Source organism: Girardinichthys multiradiatus, chromosome 14, assembly GCF_021462225.1.
Source record: "Girardinichthys multiradiatus isolate DD_20200921_A chromosome 14, DD_fGirMul_XY1, whole genome shotgun sequence".
NCBI lineage: Eukaryota > Metazoa > Chordata > Actinopteri > Cyprinodontiformes > Goodeidae > Girardinichthys > Girardinichthys multiradiatus.
Genome location: NC_061807.1, coordinates 17844255 through 17863252, shown reverse-complemented (window position 1 = coordinate 17863252; position 18998 = coordinate 17844255). Strand labels below are relative to the sequence as shown.

At 41.1% G+C, this 18998-nt stretch overlaps 1 protein-coding gene across 3 annotated transcripts in view; it reads right to left on the bottom strand.

The window, feature by feature from the left end:
• The window catches only part of dnah2 (dynein, axonemal, heavy chain 2), an 88117-nt gene that overhangs the window by 22280 nt on the left and 46839 nt on the right, over positions 1-18998 (bottom strand). For all 3 annotated transcript variants that reach the window (XM_047386720.1, XM_047386722.1, XM_047386721.1), the window contains 21 exons: positions 17811-17999; positions 17628-17713; positions 16053-16183; positions 15767-15916; positions 14873-15040; positions 14303-14463; positions 14004-14143; positions 10814-10946; positions 10590-10729; positions 9344-9554; positions 9148-9264; positions 8898-9039; positions 5997-6166; positions 5694-5810; positions 5446-5610; positions 3693-3815; positions 3412-3560; positions 2624-2690; positions 1900-2050; positions 1663-1811; positions 1408-1541 (listed from right to left, as the gene is read on the bottom strand). In XM_047386720.1, the coding sequence (XP_047242676.1) occupies positions 1408-1541; positions 1663-1811; positions 1900-2050; positions 2624-2690; positions 3412-3560; positions 3693-3815; positions 5446-5610; positions 5694-5810; positions 5997-6166; positions 8898-9039; positions 9148-9264; positions 9344-9554; positions 10590-10729; positions 10814-10946; positions 14004-14143; positions 14303-14463; positions 14873-15040; positions 15767-15916; positions 16053-16183; positions 17628-17713; positions 17811-17999 (2993 nt within the window). The remainder of the gene's footprint in view (positions 1-1407; positions 1542-1662; positions 1812-1899; positions 2051-2623; positions 2691-3411; positions 3561-3692; positions 3816-5445; positions 5611-5693; positions 5811-5996; positions 6167-8897; positions 9040-9147; positions 9265-9343; positions 9555-10589; positions 10730-10813; positions 10947-14003; positions 14144-14302; positions 14464-14872; positions 15041-15766; positions 15917-16052; positions 16184-17627; positions 17714-17810; positions 18000-18998) is intronic.

The following is an 18998-nucleotide window of genomic DNA, read 5'->3' as shown; positions in this document are numbered from 1 at the left end:
TCCACGTGTCTGTATGACCTCCCTACAACGCCTGGTCATGCTCCTGATGAGACGGTGGATGGTCTCCTGAAGGATCTCCTCCCAGACTTGGACTAAAGCATCCACCAACTCCTGGTCAGTCTGTGGTGCAACGTGACGTTGGTGGATGGAGCGAGACATGATGTCCCAGATGTGCTCAATCAGATTCAGGTCTGGGGAACGGGCGGGCCAGTCCATAGCTTCAATGTCTTCATCTTGCAGGAACTGCTGACACACTCCAGCCACATGAGGTCTAGCATTGTCCTGCATTAGGAGGAACCCAGGGCCAACCAGCATATGATCTCACAAGGAGTCTGAGGATCTCATCTCGGTACCTAATGGCAGTCAGGCTACCTCTGGCGAGCACAAATAAATGCCACCCACACCATTACTGACCCACTGCCAAACCAGTCATGCTCAAGGATGTTGCAGGCAGCAGATCACTCTCCATGGTGTCTCCAGACTCTGTCACGTCTGTCACATGTGCTCAGTGTGAACCTGCTTTCATCTGTGAAGAGCACAGGGCACCGGTGGTGAATTTGTCAATCCTGTTGTTCTCTGACAAATGCCAAGCGTCCTGCACGGTGTTGGGCTGTGAGTACAACCCCCATTTGTGGACGTCGAGCCCTCATATCATCTCCATGGAGATGGTTTCTAACCGTTTGTGCAGACACATGCACATTTGTGGCCTGCTGGAGGTCATTTTGCAGGGCTCTGGCAGTGCTCCTCCTGTTCCTCCTTGCACAAAGGCGGAGGTAGCGGTCCTGCTGCTGGGTTGTTGTCCTACGGTCTCCTCCTCGTCTCCTGGTGTACTGGCCTGTCTCCTGGTAGCGCCTCCAGGCTCTGGACACTACGCTGACAGACACAGCAAACCTTCTTGCCACAGCTCGCATTGATGTGCCATCCTGGATGAGCTGCACTACCTGAGCCACTTGTGTGGGTTGTAGAGTCCGTCTCATGCTACCACGAGTGTGAAAGCACCACCAACATTCAAAAGTGACCAAAACAACAGCCAGAAAGCATAGATACTGAGAAGTGGTCTGTGGTCCCCACCTGCAGAACCACTCCTTTATTGAGTGTGTCTTGCTAATCGCCAAAGATTTCCCCCTGTTGTCTATTTCATTTGCACAACAGCAGTGAAATTGATTGTCAGTCAGTGTTGCTTCCTAAGTGGACAGTTTGATTTCACAGAAGTTTGATTTACTTGGAGATATATTGTGTTGTTTAAGTGTTCCCTTTATTTTTTTTAGCAGTTTATATATATATATATATATTCAGCAATCTTTGTCTCGTCTGACAAAGGCACAGAGTTAGGCTTAAATATCACTCAGACTTTTGTCCTCTGTGCACAAACGTAGAAAGGTCAAAGAAAGAGTTGGGAGTACAAACTTGAGGATCTCATCCTCCAGGTCCTGCAGGCCTTTCTTGCCAGCAGCAATGCTGATCACCAAGGATTCCTTCTGCTGCTCCAGTTCTGGACGCTCCTTACGCACCACAATTCCCAGCAGCTGAGCTTCCAGACCCTGCACATCAAAAAAACCCACAGACCGGCTGACATTATGAAACAGCTTTTGAAAATGAGCCGGAGGAACAAAAAGCAAACACACAGAAAACATATCCTCCCACTCAGACACAAACACACACCTGCTCCTTGACAGCAAAGTTAACTACAGTGGTCTTTGAAGAAATCTCTGGTGTGTAGTGTGGGTTAGACAACTTGGTGGTGATGTAGAATCTGAACTCAGGATTATATTCCACCTCCTTGTCAACCAGCTTCAACAACAGCCTTCCGCCTGGGAAACGGGAACACCAAGAAGAAGTCACAAATCTGGCATTTAAATAAGTTCAATTTGACAAAGAGTGTGTGCATGTGAGTCAGACCTATACATGTCAGGGACTTATTGAGAACAGGGTTGAGAAAGGGATCCAGTTCCTCCTGGACGTTCTGCAGCAAAACAGGATTTCCAAACTGGATGGCATTTTCTAGCACCCGCAGGTAGTCTGGCATCTGAAAGTCTATTAGTTTTAGACCCTGAACAAAAGACAAACTGCATGTCACACACAGTTACAAACTGCTTTCACACAATCACACGCAGCCAAAGATCAGTATGAGTACAAGAGGGTACTGGCAAGTAGCAAAACTAGAGACTGAGAACAGAAATGTAACAAAGATTTTTACTCAGTGGCCTAAAAAGCTGAACTAACTCAATTAAATATCATCTATAGTGGATATTAAATGGCAGGTTTCAGTGATTAGACCATAATAAGTCATTTAAAACCTCTAATCTGTTGACCTAAATACGTGCTTTAAAATGTGGTTAGTTTATCACGTTCTCATTATTTTCCACCAATTAAATAAAAGGCATTTTAACAGGAACCTGTAGTCTTTTGTGTGCATCTGCATATAGCACAGACAATGTATGGCATCTTAAAGTACTTTTAAAAAAGCGTAAACCTCGTAAAGATTCACGGTGAGACACCAGACTGCTCTTTACATGGAAGTCACTAACTGGACAAAAAGAGAAAGAACTGACGGTCAGAATCTCACTGATGACAGGATGAGAGAGATGAGGACACAGGAGAAAGCAGTGCAGATTCCTCTTACCCTTTCCATTTCCATATTTTTGATCCACTTCAGAGCCTGGCCCTGAGGGTCCACTATCAGTGGCCATCTTAACAGGGAGGAGAGAGGAAGTCATTTATGTCAGATTGAAGTGTAGTAATAGATACAGTCATGGCAGTGACCTAAATGTTGTGCTATGTATACAGTCATATTCAATAAATTATTATTATTATTAAATATGTGCTCCATTGAGGCTCGTTTCTCAGATTAAAAGTACATTTTAAAAAACAACATTGAAGCAAGTAATGAAAATGTCCACATTTCTGTATTAAAATGTTTTAATTGGTCTAATGTAATATTGTAATCTTAACTGACATGATTTTTAATTGTTGCATGCTGCATAAAATGAATAAAAGATAATAGTTAATAATTATTCAAAGGTTGAAAGGGAGTTAGATCATTTAGGCTGAAGAACAAGCGGTGCAGGTATTGAATCCTAACCTATGGCGATACGGGGTTAGAGGTGACCTTGATGTCATGGATTTGATGGGAAAATGTTTATTTTAGTCTTTAGAGGCTTGACTCAGACTTGGAAAAGGCCAAGTCAAAAATAATAATGTGATAAAGATGTGTTTCTGTTTAATTAACTGAAGACATATTTATGTAACCATATAATGATTTTTTTTTTACATTTTTGGACTTTTGATCTTCCAGAGTCTGCAAAACATTTGGAAAGCAATGTAGCAGCTGTCACAACAAATACAAAGGCTGCATAATTGAATCGCAGTTAAATAACCTTTTAATAAGAAGAAGCTGCTGAATATCCTGACCTGTTCCCACGGGTGATGATGAGCCCGTTCTCAGTGGAGAACGCGTCAGAAAGCAGCCCCTGAACATTCCAGTTTCTCACCACTGTTGGTTTGGACAGAAATTCAGCAAAACTGAATCCTGGGGCACATTGGATCTGTGAACCCAGAACCTGAGCCGGACACACGTATAAAGAAAAGGAGACAGAGATGGAAGAAAAACAACATTCATTCTAGGATGAATTGGTGTAAAAGATATTACTGAGGCACAAGTCTCATGTTAAAGGGGAGCGTGTTTGTTGGACCTCCTTCATCCAGATGGCGAGCAGCTCGTCTCTGTAATTGGACAGGAAGGGCCCCATGTAGGACATGAACGAAGCAGCAAGCAAGCAGTCTCCAACAAGGTATCCCATGTTCTCCTCAAGCCCCTGCAGCACATCCACTGATCATGACAGAGTATACATGTGCCTGAATGTTGGTTTAAAACAAGCCTAGTTTAAAAGGGACACCAAAATCAGACAGCAAACAGAACCCATACAAGGGATAGGATGAGAGACCCAGTATTACAACTGTGTTTCTGTTTGAATGGAGTAAACTAGCAGATTAACCTCATCGGCTCTCACGCTTTATGGCAGGCGTACGTTTGACTTTGAAAGATATGTAGCTTTTCCCTTTTTATGGACTTCGAGTTGGCAAATTAGTTACAGGGGTTCTCAAAAGTGTTTATGTCCATGTTAAATGTTTCTGTAATGTAAAAAATGACACCATGACAAATCATTTTTAAACATTTTCCCATAGATATAGAGACATATATCCTGTACAATTCATTTAAGAAACAAATGTTAGAAGGAACAAATAAAAAGGTGCAATAACCTGGTTTCATTAGTGTGAACACACTTCAACTAATACTGTGTTAAACCACCATTTCACTGTTTTTTCACTGGTAGAACTTGACTAGGTAATATTTGCCCACTCTTTGAAAATTTCTCCAAGTCTCTCAGACCTCCTTCAGGTGATCTTCTGACAGATTCAGTTCTGAACTCTTGCTTGGTGATGGCAAAACCTTACTTTCTCTGTCAACAGGTCCTAGTTTAGTAGGTTTTGGACGTAGTACATTTGAAGAAAAGTAGCCCCGTGAGCATCATACTGCTACCACCGTGCTTCACTGTGTGCATGGTGTTCTTTTGGTGTTGAACATCATGCCTGGATGCTTTCTTTAAAAGAAAATAGACAAGACACAGTCCTTTGACATAAATGTTGTTATGAGCCTCCCTGAACAGTTTCTCTCTTGTCTTTTAACCACTTTTTGGAGAAATATCCAGTTTTTGTAATGTTAATGTTGCACCACATTTCTCAAGTAGTTGACAACTTTCTTCACTTCCTTTAGTGTAACATATCCATATAATGCTGTGTGGACATTTTGTCCCCTTTTCCTCACAGACAATTTAAACAAGGAGATGCTTTTGATTATTTATAATATATTTGCTAACCATGGCTTTAACTAAAGGATGGAAACTAGCAAATAAAGAGCCCAGGTTAATCAGATTTGCTGTAAATAAAGGCAGGTGTGAACTTAAGAAGACTGGATGTGAAAACTAAATATAAAAGTATAGTTAAAGAAATCAGTTTGTTGTTGTGTTGAAGTGTTCAGGAAATGTGACACATTAAAGAAAATGCGACATGGTTTGTCAGGGTCTCATTGTTTTACATAACAGAAATCTATGTTTTTAACAGGGTATCTAGACCTTCGAGAGCTACTGTATACTAAGGAGCTTACTTCTTCTTGAAAGTAAAAGAAAACAATTTCAGAGCCTTTACGATGTTGTGTCCATTGGGCTCTACTTGATGAGCAACAGTGTTTAGGTTGAGGGTGCATGTTGTTGTAACCGTCACAACCAGGCTAGTAGACAATAAATATCTGTATAACATTCAGCTTAAACAGGATAATTAACTACATTATTATCCTGTCTGTAATTAAAATAATGTGACCTAAAAGCTTTATACAATCACAATGATCTGCTGAAATATGCATTTTGTAGGTCCATGTGTTCGGCTTACAGTAACTCTCTCCTCCCAGCGGACCCTTTCCCCAGCCAGTCCCGTCACCAGTTTGTCAGCTCGGTCCAGTTTCACCTCCATCTCGTGAGATTTCTTTCTCAAGCTCTCTTTCATGGCTAGCTTCTCGGCGTGTTGCTTTTGCAGCTCATTCAGCTTCTCCGCCACCTGCGCCCCCCCACGCCCAAAAACACTTATTGTAGCATCACTTTGAAATGTTTGAGAGTGAGTAAAACCACAGTCCTTCATACCTCTTGTAGTTTTTTCTGAGCATCAGCCAGTGCAGCTTCTTTTTCTGCTAACTGGCAGGTTGCAGCATTCAGCTGCGCCCGCTTTGGCTCGACATCTCGGTAGATACGTCCATACACCTGGAGACACACAGTTCACATGTGGATTTACAATTAAAGGCTCTTGCAGTCTGAAGCGGCTCTTAAAGTGAGCTTTAAAGCAAGTGTTACTTTTAACAAGTGTAATGATTAGTTAAGTTACTATTCAGCAATGATTACAAACTGCTCTGTACATTGTGTTCTGTTGGGACAAACAAACCTCCTTACCTCCATGACTCTGACCCACATGCAGAGGGACTTGGCAGCTAGTGACACTTTCCCGATGATCTCTGGCTGAAAGTCCCCCTGCCGGCAGTACTGGCCGATCCTCTTCAAAACACGGTCCGATATATTATCCTTGTCAAAGTTGATCAATGTTTTAATGAAGTTGGGTTCACCTGCCAGACACAATTTAAGGTCACCATCCCCGCTTTCCAAACTACATGCACAGATGCAGATACATTTACTGGCAACTCGGATAAAAATGTGTGAAAAGCCATAAAATAAACCCAAGTTTTCATTGCGGCATATCACAAACAAAAATACCCTTTCTACCTGGATTTATATACACTGCTCAAAAAAATAAAGGGAACACTTAAACAACACAATATAACTCCAAGTAAATCAAACGTCCGTGAAATCAAACTGTCCACTTATGAAGCAACACTGATTGACAATCAATTTCACATGATGTTGTTCAAATGAAATAGACAACAGGGGGAAATCTTTGGTGATTAGCAAGACAAACTCAATAAAGGAGTGGTTCTGCAGGTGGGGACCACAGACCACTTCTCAGTATCTATGCTTTCTGGCTGATGTTTTGGTCACTTTTGAATGTTAGTGGTGCTTTCACACTCGTGGTAGCATGAGACGGACTCTACAATCCACACAAGTGGCTCAGGTAGTGCAGCTCATCCAGGATGGCACATCAATGTGAGCTGTGGCAAGAAGGTTTGCTGTGTCTGTCAGCGTAGTGTCCAGAGCCTGGAGGCGCTACCAGGAGACAGGCCAGTACACCAGGAGACATGGAGGAGGCCGTAGGAGGGCAACAACCCAGCAGCAGGACCACTACCTCCGCCTTTGTGCAAGAAGGAACAGGAGGAGAACTGCCAGAGCTCTGCAAAATGACCTCCAGCAGGCCACAAATGTGCATGTGTCTGCACAAACGGTTAGAAACCAACTCCATGAGGATGGTATGAGGGCCCGACGTCCAAAAATGGGGGTTGTGTTCACAGCCCAACACCGTGCAGGACGCTTGGCATTTGCCAGAGAACACCAGGATTGGCAAATTCACCACTGGTGCCCTGTGCTCTTCCCAGATGAAAGCAGGTTCACACTGAGCACATGTGACAGACGTGACAGAGTCTGGAGACACCGTGGAGAGCGATCTGCTGCCTGCAACATCCTTCAGCATGACCGGTTTGGCAGTGGGTCAGTAATGGTGTGGGGTGGCATTTCTTTGTAGGGCCGCACGGCCCTCCATGTGCTCGCCAGAGGTAGCCTGACTGCCATTAGGTACTGAGATGAGATCCTCAGACTCCTTGTGAGATCATATGCTGGTGCGGTTGGCCCTGGGTTCCTCCTAATGCAGGACAACGCTAGACCTCATGTGGCCAAAGTGTGTCAGCAGTTCCTGCAAGATGAAGACATTGAAGCTATGGACTGGCCCACCTGTTCCCCAGACCTGAATCCGATTGAGCACATCTGGGACATCATGTCTCGCTCCATCCACCAACGTCACGTTGCACCACAGACTGTCCAGGAGTTGGAGGTAGCTTTAGTCCAAGTCTGGGAGGAGATCCTTCAGGAGACCATCCACCATCTCATCAGGAGCATGACCAGGCGTTGTAGGGAGGTCATACAGACACGTGGAGGTCACACACAATACTGAGCCTCATTTTGACTTGTTTTAAGGACATTACATCAAAGTTGGATCAGCCTGTAGTGTGTTTTTCCACTTTAAATTTGTGTGTGACTCCAAATCCAGGCCTCCATTGGTTAATAAATTTGATGATTTTTGTGTGATTTTGTTGTCAGCAAATTCAACTTTGTACAGAACAAAGTATTCAATGAGAATATTTCATTCATTCAGATCTAGGATGTGTTATTTGAGTGTTACCTTTATATTTTTGAGCAGTGTATATTTCTTAAAATTTGTTTATTTATAAAGGATCTCAGAATGAATGTAAATTAAGTATAATTTTAACTTGAATATAGCACATATAAATTAAGGTATTTAGTATGCAAATTAGCTAAATTAGGACTAAACAGGTATAAGTCTGACCACTAGATGGCAGCATAGTGCTTCCAATATTATCCTTGGTATGTGTTGAATATGCATCCACAGGCATTAGTGGTATAAAAGCGAATAACCAGAATAGTCTACGGGGGTTATTTGGGTACATTTAATCGGTGAGCAAAAAAAAAAGCTCTCTGAAATTTCCCTAAACGAGCAGCTGTATGATGTTTTCCCGGTGGTTTGGTTCCTAAAGTGCAATAAAGAAATGCACAAAATTAAGGTGTGAAATCTTCCGTCACACCCCTGCCTTGTGTGAAAGTAACATTTGAATTGCTTTTAGCAACAAACACTCCATGTGTGTACAGAGTAAAACAAAAGTGTGGAAAACAACCTCATGTCTAGTGCTAAGTACAGTGTATATGACCTGTGATGCTGCGTGGTTGGTTTTTTTTTCCTAAGTTGCAGGGAACCTCCATATAGTGGATGGCACCATAAACTCTTTGAAATATCAGAGGATTTTAAATGATCTGATGGTCTCTGGCAGAAAACCAAAAATGGATTATCATTGGGTCTTTTAGCAAGATAATGACCCACAACTTATGGCCAAATCAACACAGAAATGGTTCACAACTGAACCTTCTTCTATGGTCATCTTAGTGTCCAGATTTGATTTCTATAGAAAACAGCATAAGGCAGCATAAGGCTGTATTAACAGAGGACCCAATAATTATGGCTGCAAATTATCTAATATTTCTCCATTTAGGATCTTTAGTTTTGGTTTTTGTCATTTTTGTCAGTCTTTTAAACAAACATGTACTGCTGTGGTAATAAAGGACTCTATTCCAAACATGTCAACTATTGTTAAATTTTGCCTTGTTGCTGTCTCTCACCAAGCTGTCGCTTGGCTTCTGCCCAGGTCGGCTCTTTGCCAAGAAGTGTCATGACAGCGTTCATCACGGTCTCCACCAGTGCTGGAGGACGTCCATAAGACTTGATCTCTGTCATGTCCTTCTTATTCAGAGACTCCAGGGCCTGATAGAAAGGCGTGAAATATATGAGCGGCAGTGTAAAAATAAATAAAGGCTTAGCAACAAATGTGATGGGAGCTCTGTGGATTAGAGTGGTCAGAAAAGAGGGTACCTTCAGGGCCTCTTCGAGAGCGGGCAGGGCCTTGTCCAGTTCCATCTGAGCATTTTCAGCCATGGCTTTACACTGCAACTCCTCTGCCCGGATTTTTTTACTATTCTCACTGACCCTCTGAACAAAACAAAAACTATTACTTCATTTGTTTTATTTTTTTTCCAAGTACTAATCGACACGTCTTTATGACACTTACCCTCTGCTGTTCATCAGCCTCACCCTTTTGTTTTAAAATGCTGGATAAGTACTGGTCACACTGTTTCTGGAACTCCACCACCTGCTTCTTGGCCTCCTCCAGGTCCAGAGTCATGGCCTCCACCTTCTCCCATGTGTCACTGATTTTAAAAAGGCCATTTCGCAGCTTGCTCACCTGCTCCCCCAACTCTCTCCGCTTTTCCGTCAACAGCCTGGAGAGAAACCAACAATAAATATCACTCACAATCTATTTCATGTAGGCCGAGTCAATCAGTCATAGGGGATTACTGTGGGGGGATGAAAATCAGAGTGAACAGTTATGGAGATAAAAATAAAGCAACTAAGTACATCGCAGAACTCAGGCTCATTTTCTCATCAGTCTCTCACATCGTTACAGAAGACATTTGTTGGTTTGATGACATTTGTTTCTGCAGGGCTCTCTTATGGTCCCAATCAGTTTGAGGTCTGGACTTTGACTGCTCCATTGGAACTCTTGTTTAAGCCATTCTGTTGGCAATTTGGCATCATTGTCCAGCTGAAAACCCAGTGGCCTCACATTTGGCATTAAAATACTTTGGTGTACAGATGAGTTCATACTCAACTCTATGACTGCAAGGTAATCAGATCCTTTGGCTGCAAAACAAGCCCACATCATCACTCTTCCAACGCCGTATCTGACAGTTGGTATGTGGTGCTTGGGTCAATATGTGTTGTTTTTTTTTTACTTTTGTTCACATATGGCACTGCTAATTATGACAAAATATTTAGACTTTAGTCTCCTCTGTTTAAAGGACGTTGTTAAAGAAGCCTTGAGCTTCATTTAGATGCAGCTTTGCAAAAATAACCCATGGTGCCATTTTCTTTTCAGAGAGAAAAGCCAATCTCGTTTAGACATCAATCTCATTAGATTTTTGTCCTTCAGAAAATTGAAAACCAAGTAAAATCTAACATTTTTCACTGCTTAGTTTCCTTTTTCCACACCTTAATCCAAATGTGAAAGATGATAAAAGCAAATTCCGGACTTTTCCAGACTGTTTAGGAAGCCTGATTTTATTTGATCAGCAGCACCTGGCTGCTACTCGATAATGTAGTGGCTGCAGCAAGGGTGTTCTTAGTTTTTTCCATGACTGTATATACTGTTTACACCCAGAGGGCACACTTATGATGCACATAAGAATCGGTGTGCTGGCTCTTTTGGTGTTTAGTGTGGGGATGCAGTATGATTGATACTGTGAGAAGCTGCGTACTTCTTGTATCCAGATACCAGCTCCAGGTAGTTGGTGGGGGTTACATAATTATTTCTCTTAAGCTCCACCTTCATTCTCTGGGAGACCTGTGCCACAGACTGGTGAGTGGTCACAAAGATGCTGGCGACCTTCCTGTGGATCTACAACATAAAACAGCACACATGAAAGCAAACATCAATGTGAGAAAAAGGAACTGTGTGTGTTTGTATATGGTCGTCGTTTACCCCCTCCAGAGAGCCTAGATCCAGTCCATCCAAGTACCTCTCAGCTACCTCCAGCAGGGCATCTTTGGGCCATTCAGAAAACCAGTCAATGGTGGTGCAGCTTACTATCGCTGGGTATTGCAGGATGCGGTTTCTGTTAGAACACAGTCATATATTTTATGAAGAGACAGGCTGTGTGAAAGACCTTTCTTTGACTGAGGAGAAGAGATGCACCGAGCGGAATCAGATGATTTTCAGCTTAATCGGCCTGTACCAATGACCAACCAGTTGGACAATCAAAAATTGGATCTTTTTTTTAGATCAGCACCATACCAGAGCATTACCGGGAAACTGTAACGATGACACTCCTGACATTTACTCAGGGGAGAAGACTCAAGGTGAGATATTTTCAGTAACAGCAAGTATTTAAAAGTCACTGGAAACACAAATGATGTGAGTAGCTATTTCAAAGGAAAATATATTTTCTATGACATGTTTCTAAGTCATTCAGGCTGCGAGAGAGAGCAATACTTCAGCAGATAACAGGAAGGCTGAATGTAAAAGCATCAAAGATGCTCCATTTTATCAAAAAAATGAAATCAGTTTTAAATTTCCTGTAGAAAAATCCACCAACAGTCACAATGTCACTATGTGTTGAAACAAGCATCGGAAACAACCAAACAACAGCTAACCCGTCAAATTAACCAGCTGACATCAGCTTGTCAGGCTCCTATTGAAACTTCATAAGGAGTAGAATCAAAGAGAAAGAAACAAAATCGAGCGCAACAAACAGCTTGACTTTGGAACTATTTAGCTGTTTTTTTTCTATGTTCTGGTTGAGATTCTCCTCTACGGTTTACATCTGTATAAGAAAAAAAAAAACATATTGTTAAAATATCCTCATACTGTCTCTTGTTTCAGGTGATTTTATCTTTAATGTCACTACTTGAGGTTGTATTGATAGTTCAAACTTGACCTTAAAATTATCTAGAGTTAAAGATGAAACTCTAATTTTAAACATTAACTGAACACATTGATATGTACTCTATTTCTCCTAATATATATCTCCATCCATCCATCCATCCATCCATCCATCCATCCATCCATCCATCCATCCATCCATCCATCCATCCGAGATCGGGTTGTGGGGGCAACAGGTCTAGGAGGGGAATATGAGACATCCCTCTTCCTGGGATATCTGAGATACAGTATCAGGGGGATGTCTAATGTGCATTACAGTTTAAATTAATATAAATACTAAGGTTAAATCCTAACTATAAGTAATATTGTAGCAATAAGCAACATTAGTTTAGCAGCAGCAATAATGACAGTATTTGCATTTTTGCTTTTTAATAAAACTAATACAAAAACCCACATTTTTACATTTATGTCTGCCTCTGCCCTGTTGGAAAAAATGCATTATAGCTTTTATTTTTCCTTCCACAAAACTACATTTAGTTTTGTTCAAGAAAGGGTGGGCTAATGACATAGACAAGCTTTTCCTAGTATGCCACACCAGCTTCAAACAAACCTATGCTGCCCCTTCCCACGGTGAGGGACAGCAAAGTGTGCTCTGTGGTACAACAGGTCACATAGAGAGTGGTGATTAGCCGTGGCAATGTGAAAGCACCAGAGCTGCCAGTCCAATTAGCAGCAGCATGTGTGGCCAGCGTCCTGTGGGCCACAAACCCCATGGGGGGAAGAGGCGTTTTTTTCTCCGATCAGTGGGGTGGGGTTTGCAGTAAGTTTTCTTACTGCAAAATCGCTCTTGTGAGTTTATTTGAAGGAATGAATGAATAAATTGCTATTCTGTCATTGATACCAAGCCACAACAAAATGAGCGATATATGTCACATTGTCAACTAACATTTGTCACATTAGACTTATTTCAAGTACATTTTGTGTGTCTTTACTGCTACAAAGGCTGTTCCTCAATCTGACCTGTCCCTCCTGCCTGATGTAAGGAGCTGAAACAGTCAGAAGCCAGGGTCTGCAAAGTCCTAAATAATGTTTTTAGCTCAGCTGAGGAAGCAGGATGATGCTGTGCTGTCAGGATTTGTGCAGAGAGCAACCTATGTTTTTTTCTGCAGTGTGAATCACATACTGCAGGGACTTTTGGTCTGCTGCTGTGCAGCTCTCATACCACACAGAGAAGTAGTACATCAGGATGCTACCCACTGCAGAGCGATAGAAGGACACCACTAACACCTTCTTCAGGTTGTTTCTTTTCAGCAGTCCTAAAAAACTACAGATGCTGCTAGGCCTTCTTAATGACTGCGGTGGTGTTAGAAGTCCAGGGCAGATTGTGAGAGATATGGACCCCCAGGTACTTGAAGGTGTGGACCCTCATGAAGCTGACTGCATTTGTTACGTAGGAGCCAGGTCCACCTGCTGCCTCCTCCTGAAGTCCAGGATCAGCTCTTTTTATTTTTGTGATGTTCAGTGGTAAATTATTCTTCCCGCACCACGTTTGACAGTTTCTCCATCTCGTCCCTGTTCTGAGTGTCATCTCCCCCTGAGATGAGCCCAACAACAGAAGGTCATCTGAAAATTTGATTATGGTATTATTGGATTGGTGGGCTGCAATAAAGTCACAGGAGTACAGGGAGTTCTTGCTCCTGTTCACTCAAAGCTCCTCACCTTTCTCATTGTATTTCTGATCACCACGTCATTACATAAAAAAACAATCATTGCTGTAATGTTTGGTCTTTGATTACATTCCAAGTACTCATCTGATTGCTTTAGTTTCAATGGATCAAATCAGCATTAATGAAACATTTTAAATCCTTTTCTTTTCTTTGTATTTCTCCACATTTTTCTTGTCAAAATTCCATTCTTTTCCTGACACAAATTTTCAGAGGTCTCCGACCACATAAATATAAAAAAAAAGGTTCAAAGTACATTAAAATGTCTAAAGTGGTCCGGCTTTAAACATAACACTTTAGAGAACAACAAACATGGAAGGAAGGAAGGAAGGAAGGAAGGAAGAAAGGAAGGAAGGAAGGAAATCATGTTCCATAATTTTAGATGCTTTCCAGACTGTGTTGACTATAAAAATGGGTGATTTATGTGAGAGCTCACACATTTTATCAATCCAAGCTAAAGGGACACTACTTTAATTTCTTGTTTTTGGGCTTTAATACCTCTATATAAATACTGTGTAAGACACATCCCATCTCTGTACGTATTAGCAGTCCTTCACAGGATTTACCTGAAAAGTTCCCCCACCGGGCTCATGCAGAAAACTATGTGCAGGTTGTTCCTGACCCGCTCGATCAGGTAGCTGAACAACGAGTCACGGGTCTCCGCCACCTTGTCTTTCCTGGCAAACTCTGACAGGGCATTACACACCTGCAAAAAAACAACAGTGATGGTCCATGATGAATATGAGGCGCACAGTAAGTTTACCTGAATGTGTATGTAGGTAAAATGATTAGTGATTCAAAAACAAATTGAAAATTGACAGATGCTAGAGGTAGACCAGTTGACAGTCGAGAAGACGACACAGACCTCGACAAACTCATCTTGCTTGTAGAGGTTTGGCACCTCTCCAGAGCTCAGGATGTTGTTGATGTCCTCCAGGAAAGATTCGTCTACAATCTGCGTGTCATTGAAGAGAAACATTGTGGGCTTGTTGTCCACGCCGGCCAAATGGTAGAGCTTCTTGATGTCTGAAATTAAACACAGAAGCATTGGAAACTTGTGAGAAGGAAGATGACACCTTAATTATTTGAATATTTTTAGTGCCTCAGATAACTGTGGTTGTTTTCATTTGTGTTTTTGACATGAGCCATATGGGCAAATTCCCAGGGCAGCATTATAGAGGGGTGCGCCCAACAGGTACTGGACACTGAATGATAGATAAGCAGTCAATGAGGGCTGAGAGTAGGAAGATCAGGAAATGTTTGCTATTAATCACAATGTGAAGCTGGACATGCTGCTTTGCCACAGAATTACTTTTAGTTTTAGGTCATGGCTATTGTTGTGAGAGTGAGGGTAAAGGCAGGAGGAGGCGGTTGCCCAAACCACAATTAATGCAAGAAACACCACTGGAAGGAACAGCTGTTGAATTGATCTTACCTTCTCTGAACTCCTGCTTGCGGTACTGTTTGGTCACCTCCACTTGGAAAACCTGGTACTCACAGATGAAGGCAGCCATCGTAGAGAGACTCTGTCTACCGGAGCCCCCAATACCAATCAGTAGCATGTTACCCCTCAGCTGGCTGATCACACGTACAACACGGGTTACTGTGGAGAAAATACAGAAAGAGCAGAGAGAAACAGAGGGATGAAACCAAGCCTTCCAACTAGCTCACAGGTTGAAAAGCAGCATTGTGTTGGAATAGAAGGCAACTCTATTTTGATGTCTGCATTTTCTAAAGAAAAACAAAAAAAAAAAATAATTTTTAAAACATTATGCTTTGACTAAGACTTCAGGGATGCGGTTTTTGTAATGAAAACTCAGGTGCGAAATGATTCCCAGATGTGATTTATGTCCAAAAACAAACTAAACACAGTGGAACGCAGCAGAAACCTAAAGATTAACCCCAGAAAATTGTAGATCTTGTTTTCTTTCACACATTTATTGTTATTAACCTCTTTAGCACGTCTTATTCTTTCAATGGAAGTAGAGTCGGGACATAGTAGAAAGTATAAAAATCGTAGTTTTTACCACCAAAACCTGTTAACGTGTGGACAAGAGATGCACATACAGCAAAAATGAATTCACAGAAGTCTACTATAGAAGGTCAGTGGAGATGAGCAGCGAATATATTTATCTTTTCATAAAACACAGATTCAAAATGTAAAGCCAAAGCAACATCAGCATTTTAGTCGGACCCAGTCAGAGTTTATTCATAGGTAGAGCCGTAGATCATTTTAAAATAACTTACAGTTTCAATCTTTAACCTTTTAACGTTTAACTGAACAATAATGGGGGACTGTAGATATTGTGAGTTGTGTTTTCAGGTTTACTGTGTTGGATGGCGTCTCTGAAGAGCACGAGGCTCATGGGAACAACTCCAGGTGTCAAGTTGTAATCATCTAGCTGCGTTTCCATGAACTTCTTCAGATTCTTCACGTCCACAATGTCTTCATATGCAGAAGAGTCATTCATAAAATCACCTGATCAACACACAGACAGAAAAAAAAAAAAACCCACTGAAAACATCCTCCAAAGTCGAATGCGAAATGATTTGCTTTGGATGGGCCATAGAGTTATTGTTATGTACACAAGATGGTAGTAAAGTGATGTAGATACCAAATATTGGTGGCTGCTTGTTTGGACAGATGCAGTGGAACGTGATATTGAAGAGTGAGGCCAGTTTTTCCTCCAGGAGAGCAATGAAGGTATTCATGTCACTTTGGTTTACGAGTCGATCCGAGAACACCCTGAAAACATACGCTAAATGAAATCTTTTTTTACACACATGTTAAGAAGGTTGCAGTAATGAGGGTTGAATTGAGCTTTTTTTACTTGACAGAGTCTAACTGAGCAGATATTGTGGTAACGTTAAATGACGTTCTGTTTGTAAGTGAACAGCTGCTGCAATCTTTGAGAGCAAAGTTTAGCTACTAAAGAGTTGACAATATTTCCCCACCAGGACAGAATCTGGGTAATCAGGCTGCTATACAAGCATCTGCTTCTACTTAATCTTCACTCTGTCTCTTCTTTTCTGTTTGTTTTGGAGTTTTTTTAAACCGGTCCTTTCTGGCAACTAATGCATTTAGTATAGAATGACTAAGCCTTCCCATTGCCTCAAAATATTTCACCCTGCAAAGAGGAGTCCAAAATATTCTTCCTGTTATGATCTTTACAATTATTGATCCACATACGATGGTAAGAATAAGAGATCAAAATGAAAACAGCGGCCACCAACAGGTTAGACATTCTGTATGATAGCTGATTGTCATAAATGCATAAAAGCATGAGCACAAGTGTACATACTGATCCGCATTTATGAGTAATTAATTGTTCAAACAGAACCGTAATCAATGCGCAGCTGTGCCTGTGCCCATGCATCCATGTACTTGCAAGCAAAAAGGAAAGAAAAGGAGGTCCATCTGTTGGCCACGATGAACACTAAGTCTGCAGGGATGCCTTTGTGCCCCATCAACACTCTGTCCCTCCTAACCTTTATCTACAAACATCCTACGTGCAGTTGTATAAGTTGCCTTTCTTTCAGTCTGAGCCCTCTTGCTTTCCCAAAAAAACCTTCTATGCAGAAATCATGGGCGAGCTGAACCAAACATTGAGACCAAAGCAGAGTAGAAAGTTGGAAAAATGTGCCACGTGTGCATCTTTCAGAACATCAACATGATCATGATTATTTGGGTGCTCTTTTAATGAGTTTACACAACGTCTGCTTCACAAATGATGTGTGCTACTGGGGATAAAACACTGTGGTGACCTCAAGAGTTTTCAGGCTGAGAAAGCCAGAGGAAGGAGTTTTCAAAAGGATATCAGCAAACAAAAAGGTATGCTGGAGAATAATCGTTACACAAGCTTTTAAAGCTGCTATATCTTCAAATTCCCTGCACAAGTTTTCAGATTTTTGTTTGACATTACCAATAATAAAAAAGGTTAATAAGCAAGGTTTTGTTTTTAGTGTTTCATTGGGCATAGGTTGGGACCCACCTTCCTAATAACTAATGACATTACGTTTGAACATATAACAACTTTATTAATAGACTTTATGGTACGGAAAATGATTAACTAATTTATATATGGACAGTATTTCTTTTTCATCTGTGTTAGTTTACCTTATTATAAATCTGATCAAGGTTGAACTTTAACAAATCTGAGAGAGATGCTAAAAATTGCATCTCAGTTTACCTGAAGCACTCATGGATCCACAGTCTGGTCATGTCATTCTGTGTATCCTGGTAGTCCGGGTGAGCTCTTAGCAGACCCTGAAAAACCTGGAGATGAAAATAATTTTAAAAAATGAAGGGAAATCCTGACAAATCTGAGATGTTTTTTTTCAGGAATTCATTATCCAGCCCATTCTGTGTGTACCTTGGAGATGTCTCTGAGGTTGAAGAGGTAGTGTATCTTGGCTGGGGTGGGTAGAAACTCCGCAGAGACAGCATTATACAGTTCTAAAGTGGCCTGAGTCACAGTCTCTCCTACAAGCTTCACCTCCTCATTGAAGAGCAGCAGCTTCTGGTTGATCATGGTTCCGAAAATGCTCTTGATCTGGGACTCCTGCACGCAGAGATGCCAAAAATCATAGCTTTTCTCAAGGAAATCAGTTCTACTTTGACTATACATGTTGAAGAGAAAGTGTCACGCTGTGCAGCAGCTATTTTTCCAAATCTAATTTATTTTGATGGTGACAAAATGAAGGCAGAAATATTTTGCAGGAGTCCAACTGTGATCTAAGGAAAGAAGATTTGGCAAAAATATGCAACAACTTTTTTTTTGGTAACATTTTAAACCTAATTTTATCATAACTTCTTCATGTAAAAGGTTGCCCTTAAAGAAAACATCAGAACGTTCTTCTGTCAAATCCATTCGACATGTAATACATAAATAATACATTAAATTGAAATGGTTGGCCAGAAGCAATATTTTATTTTGAAAGGTAAACAACAACAGTCAGGTACACGTGCAGTTCTGGCTATTTTGTACCAGACTATTTTATATAGTCCATGCATCAATCTGTAAACACCAAGATGGCGTTTTATGATTTATTTAACAATTATTTGTTTAAATGAATGCTCTATGATCAGTTTAATGTAAGCAAGTGTGGTCGGGCGACCAGGGATGATAAACCTTCATATTTAAGATTCAATTGGCCTAAACTGCGAACAAAACTACAATAAACTAGAAATCTGAGCATTTACATGACTATTTATCACCATTTTTCATAAAAAATACTTAACTACAAGCAAAAAAAAAAAAACTGACTTGTCGTGGCTTCATTATATTGAGACAAAATGGAAGCAGAAAGGATGAAACTGCAATAAGTAGTTTCACAATGGGGGATACAAATTGGCAAAGGGGCAAACAGACTCAGAACGTGCCCTCTACCTACATAAAAGATGCTTTATAAAAAAAGAGGAGCGAGAAACTAGCAAACTTTGTTCCAAAAAACATACTGAGATTGATTTTACATTTAATACTAAAACAGTATGGAATAATAGTTAATGAATAAAATGTTAAGTTGAACAGAAAAATACTCCATATTTAATATGACGAATT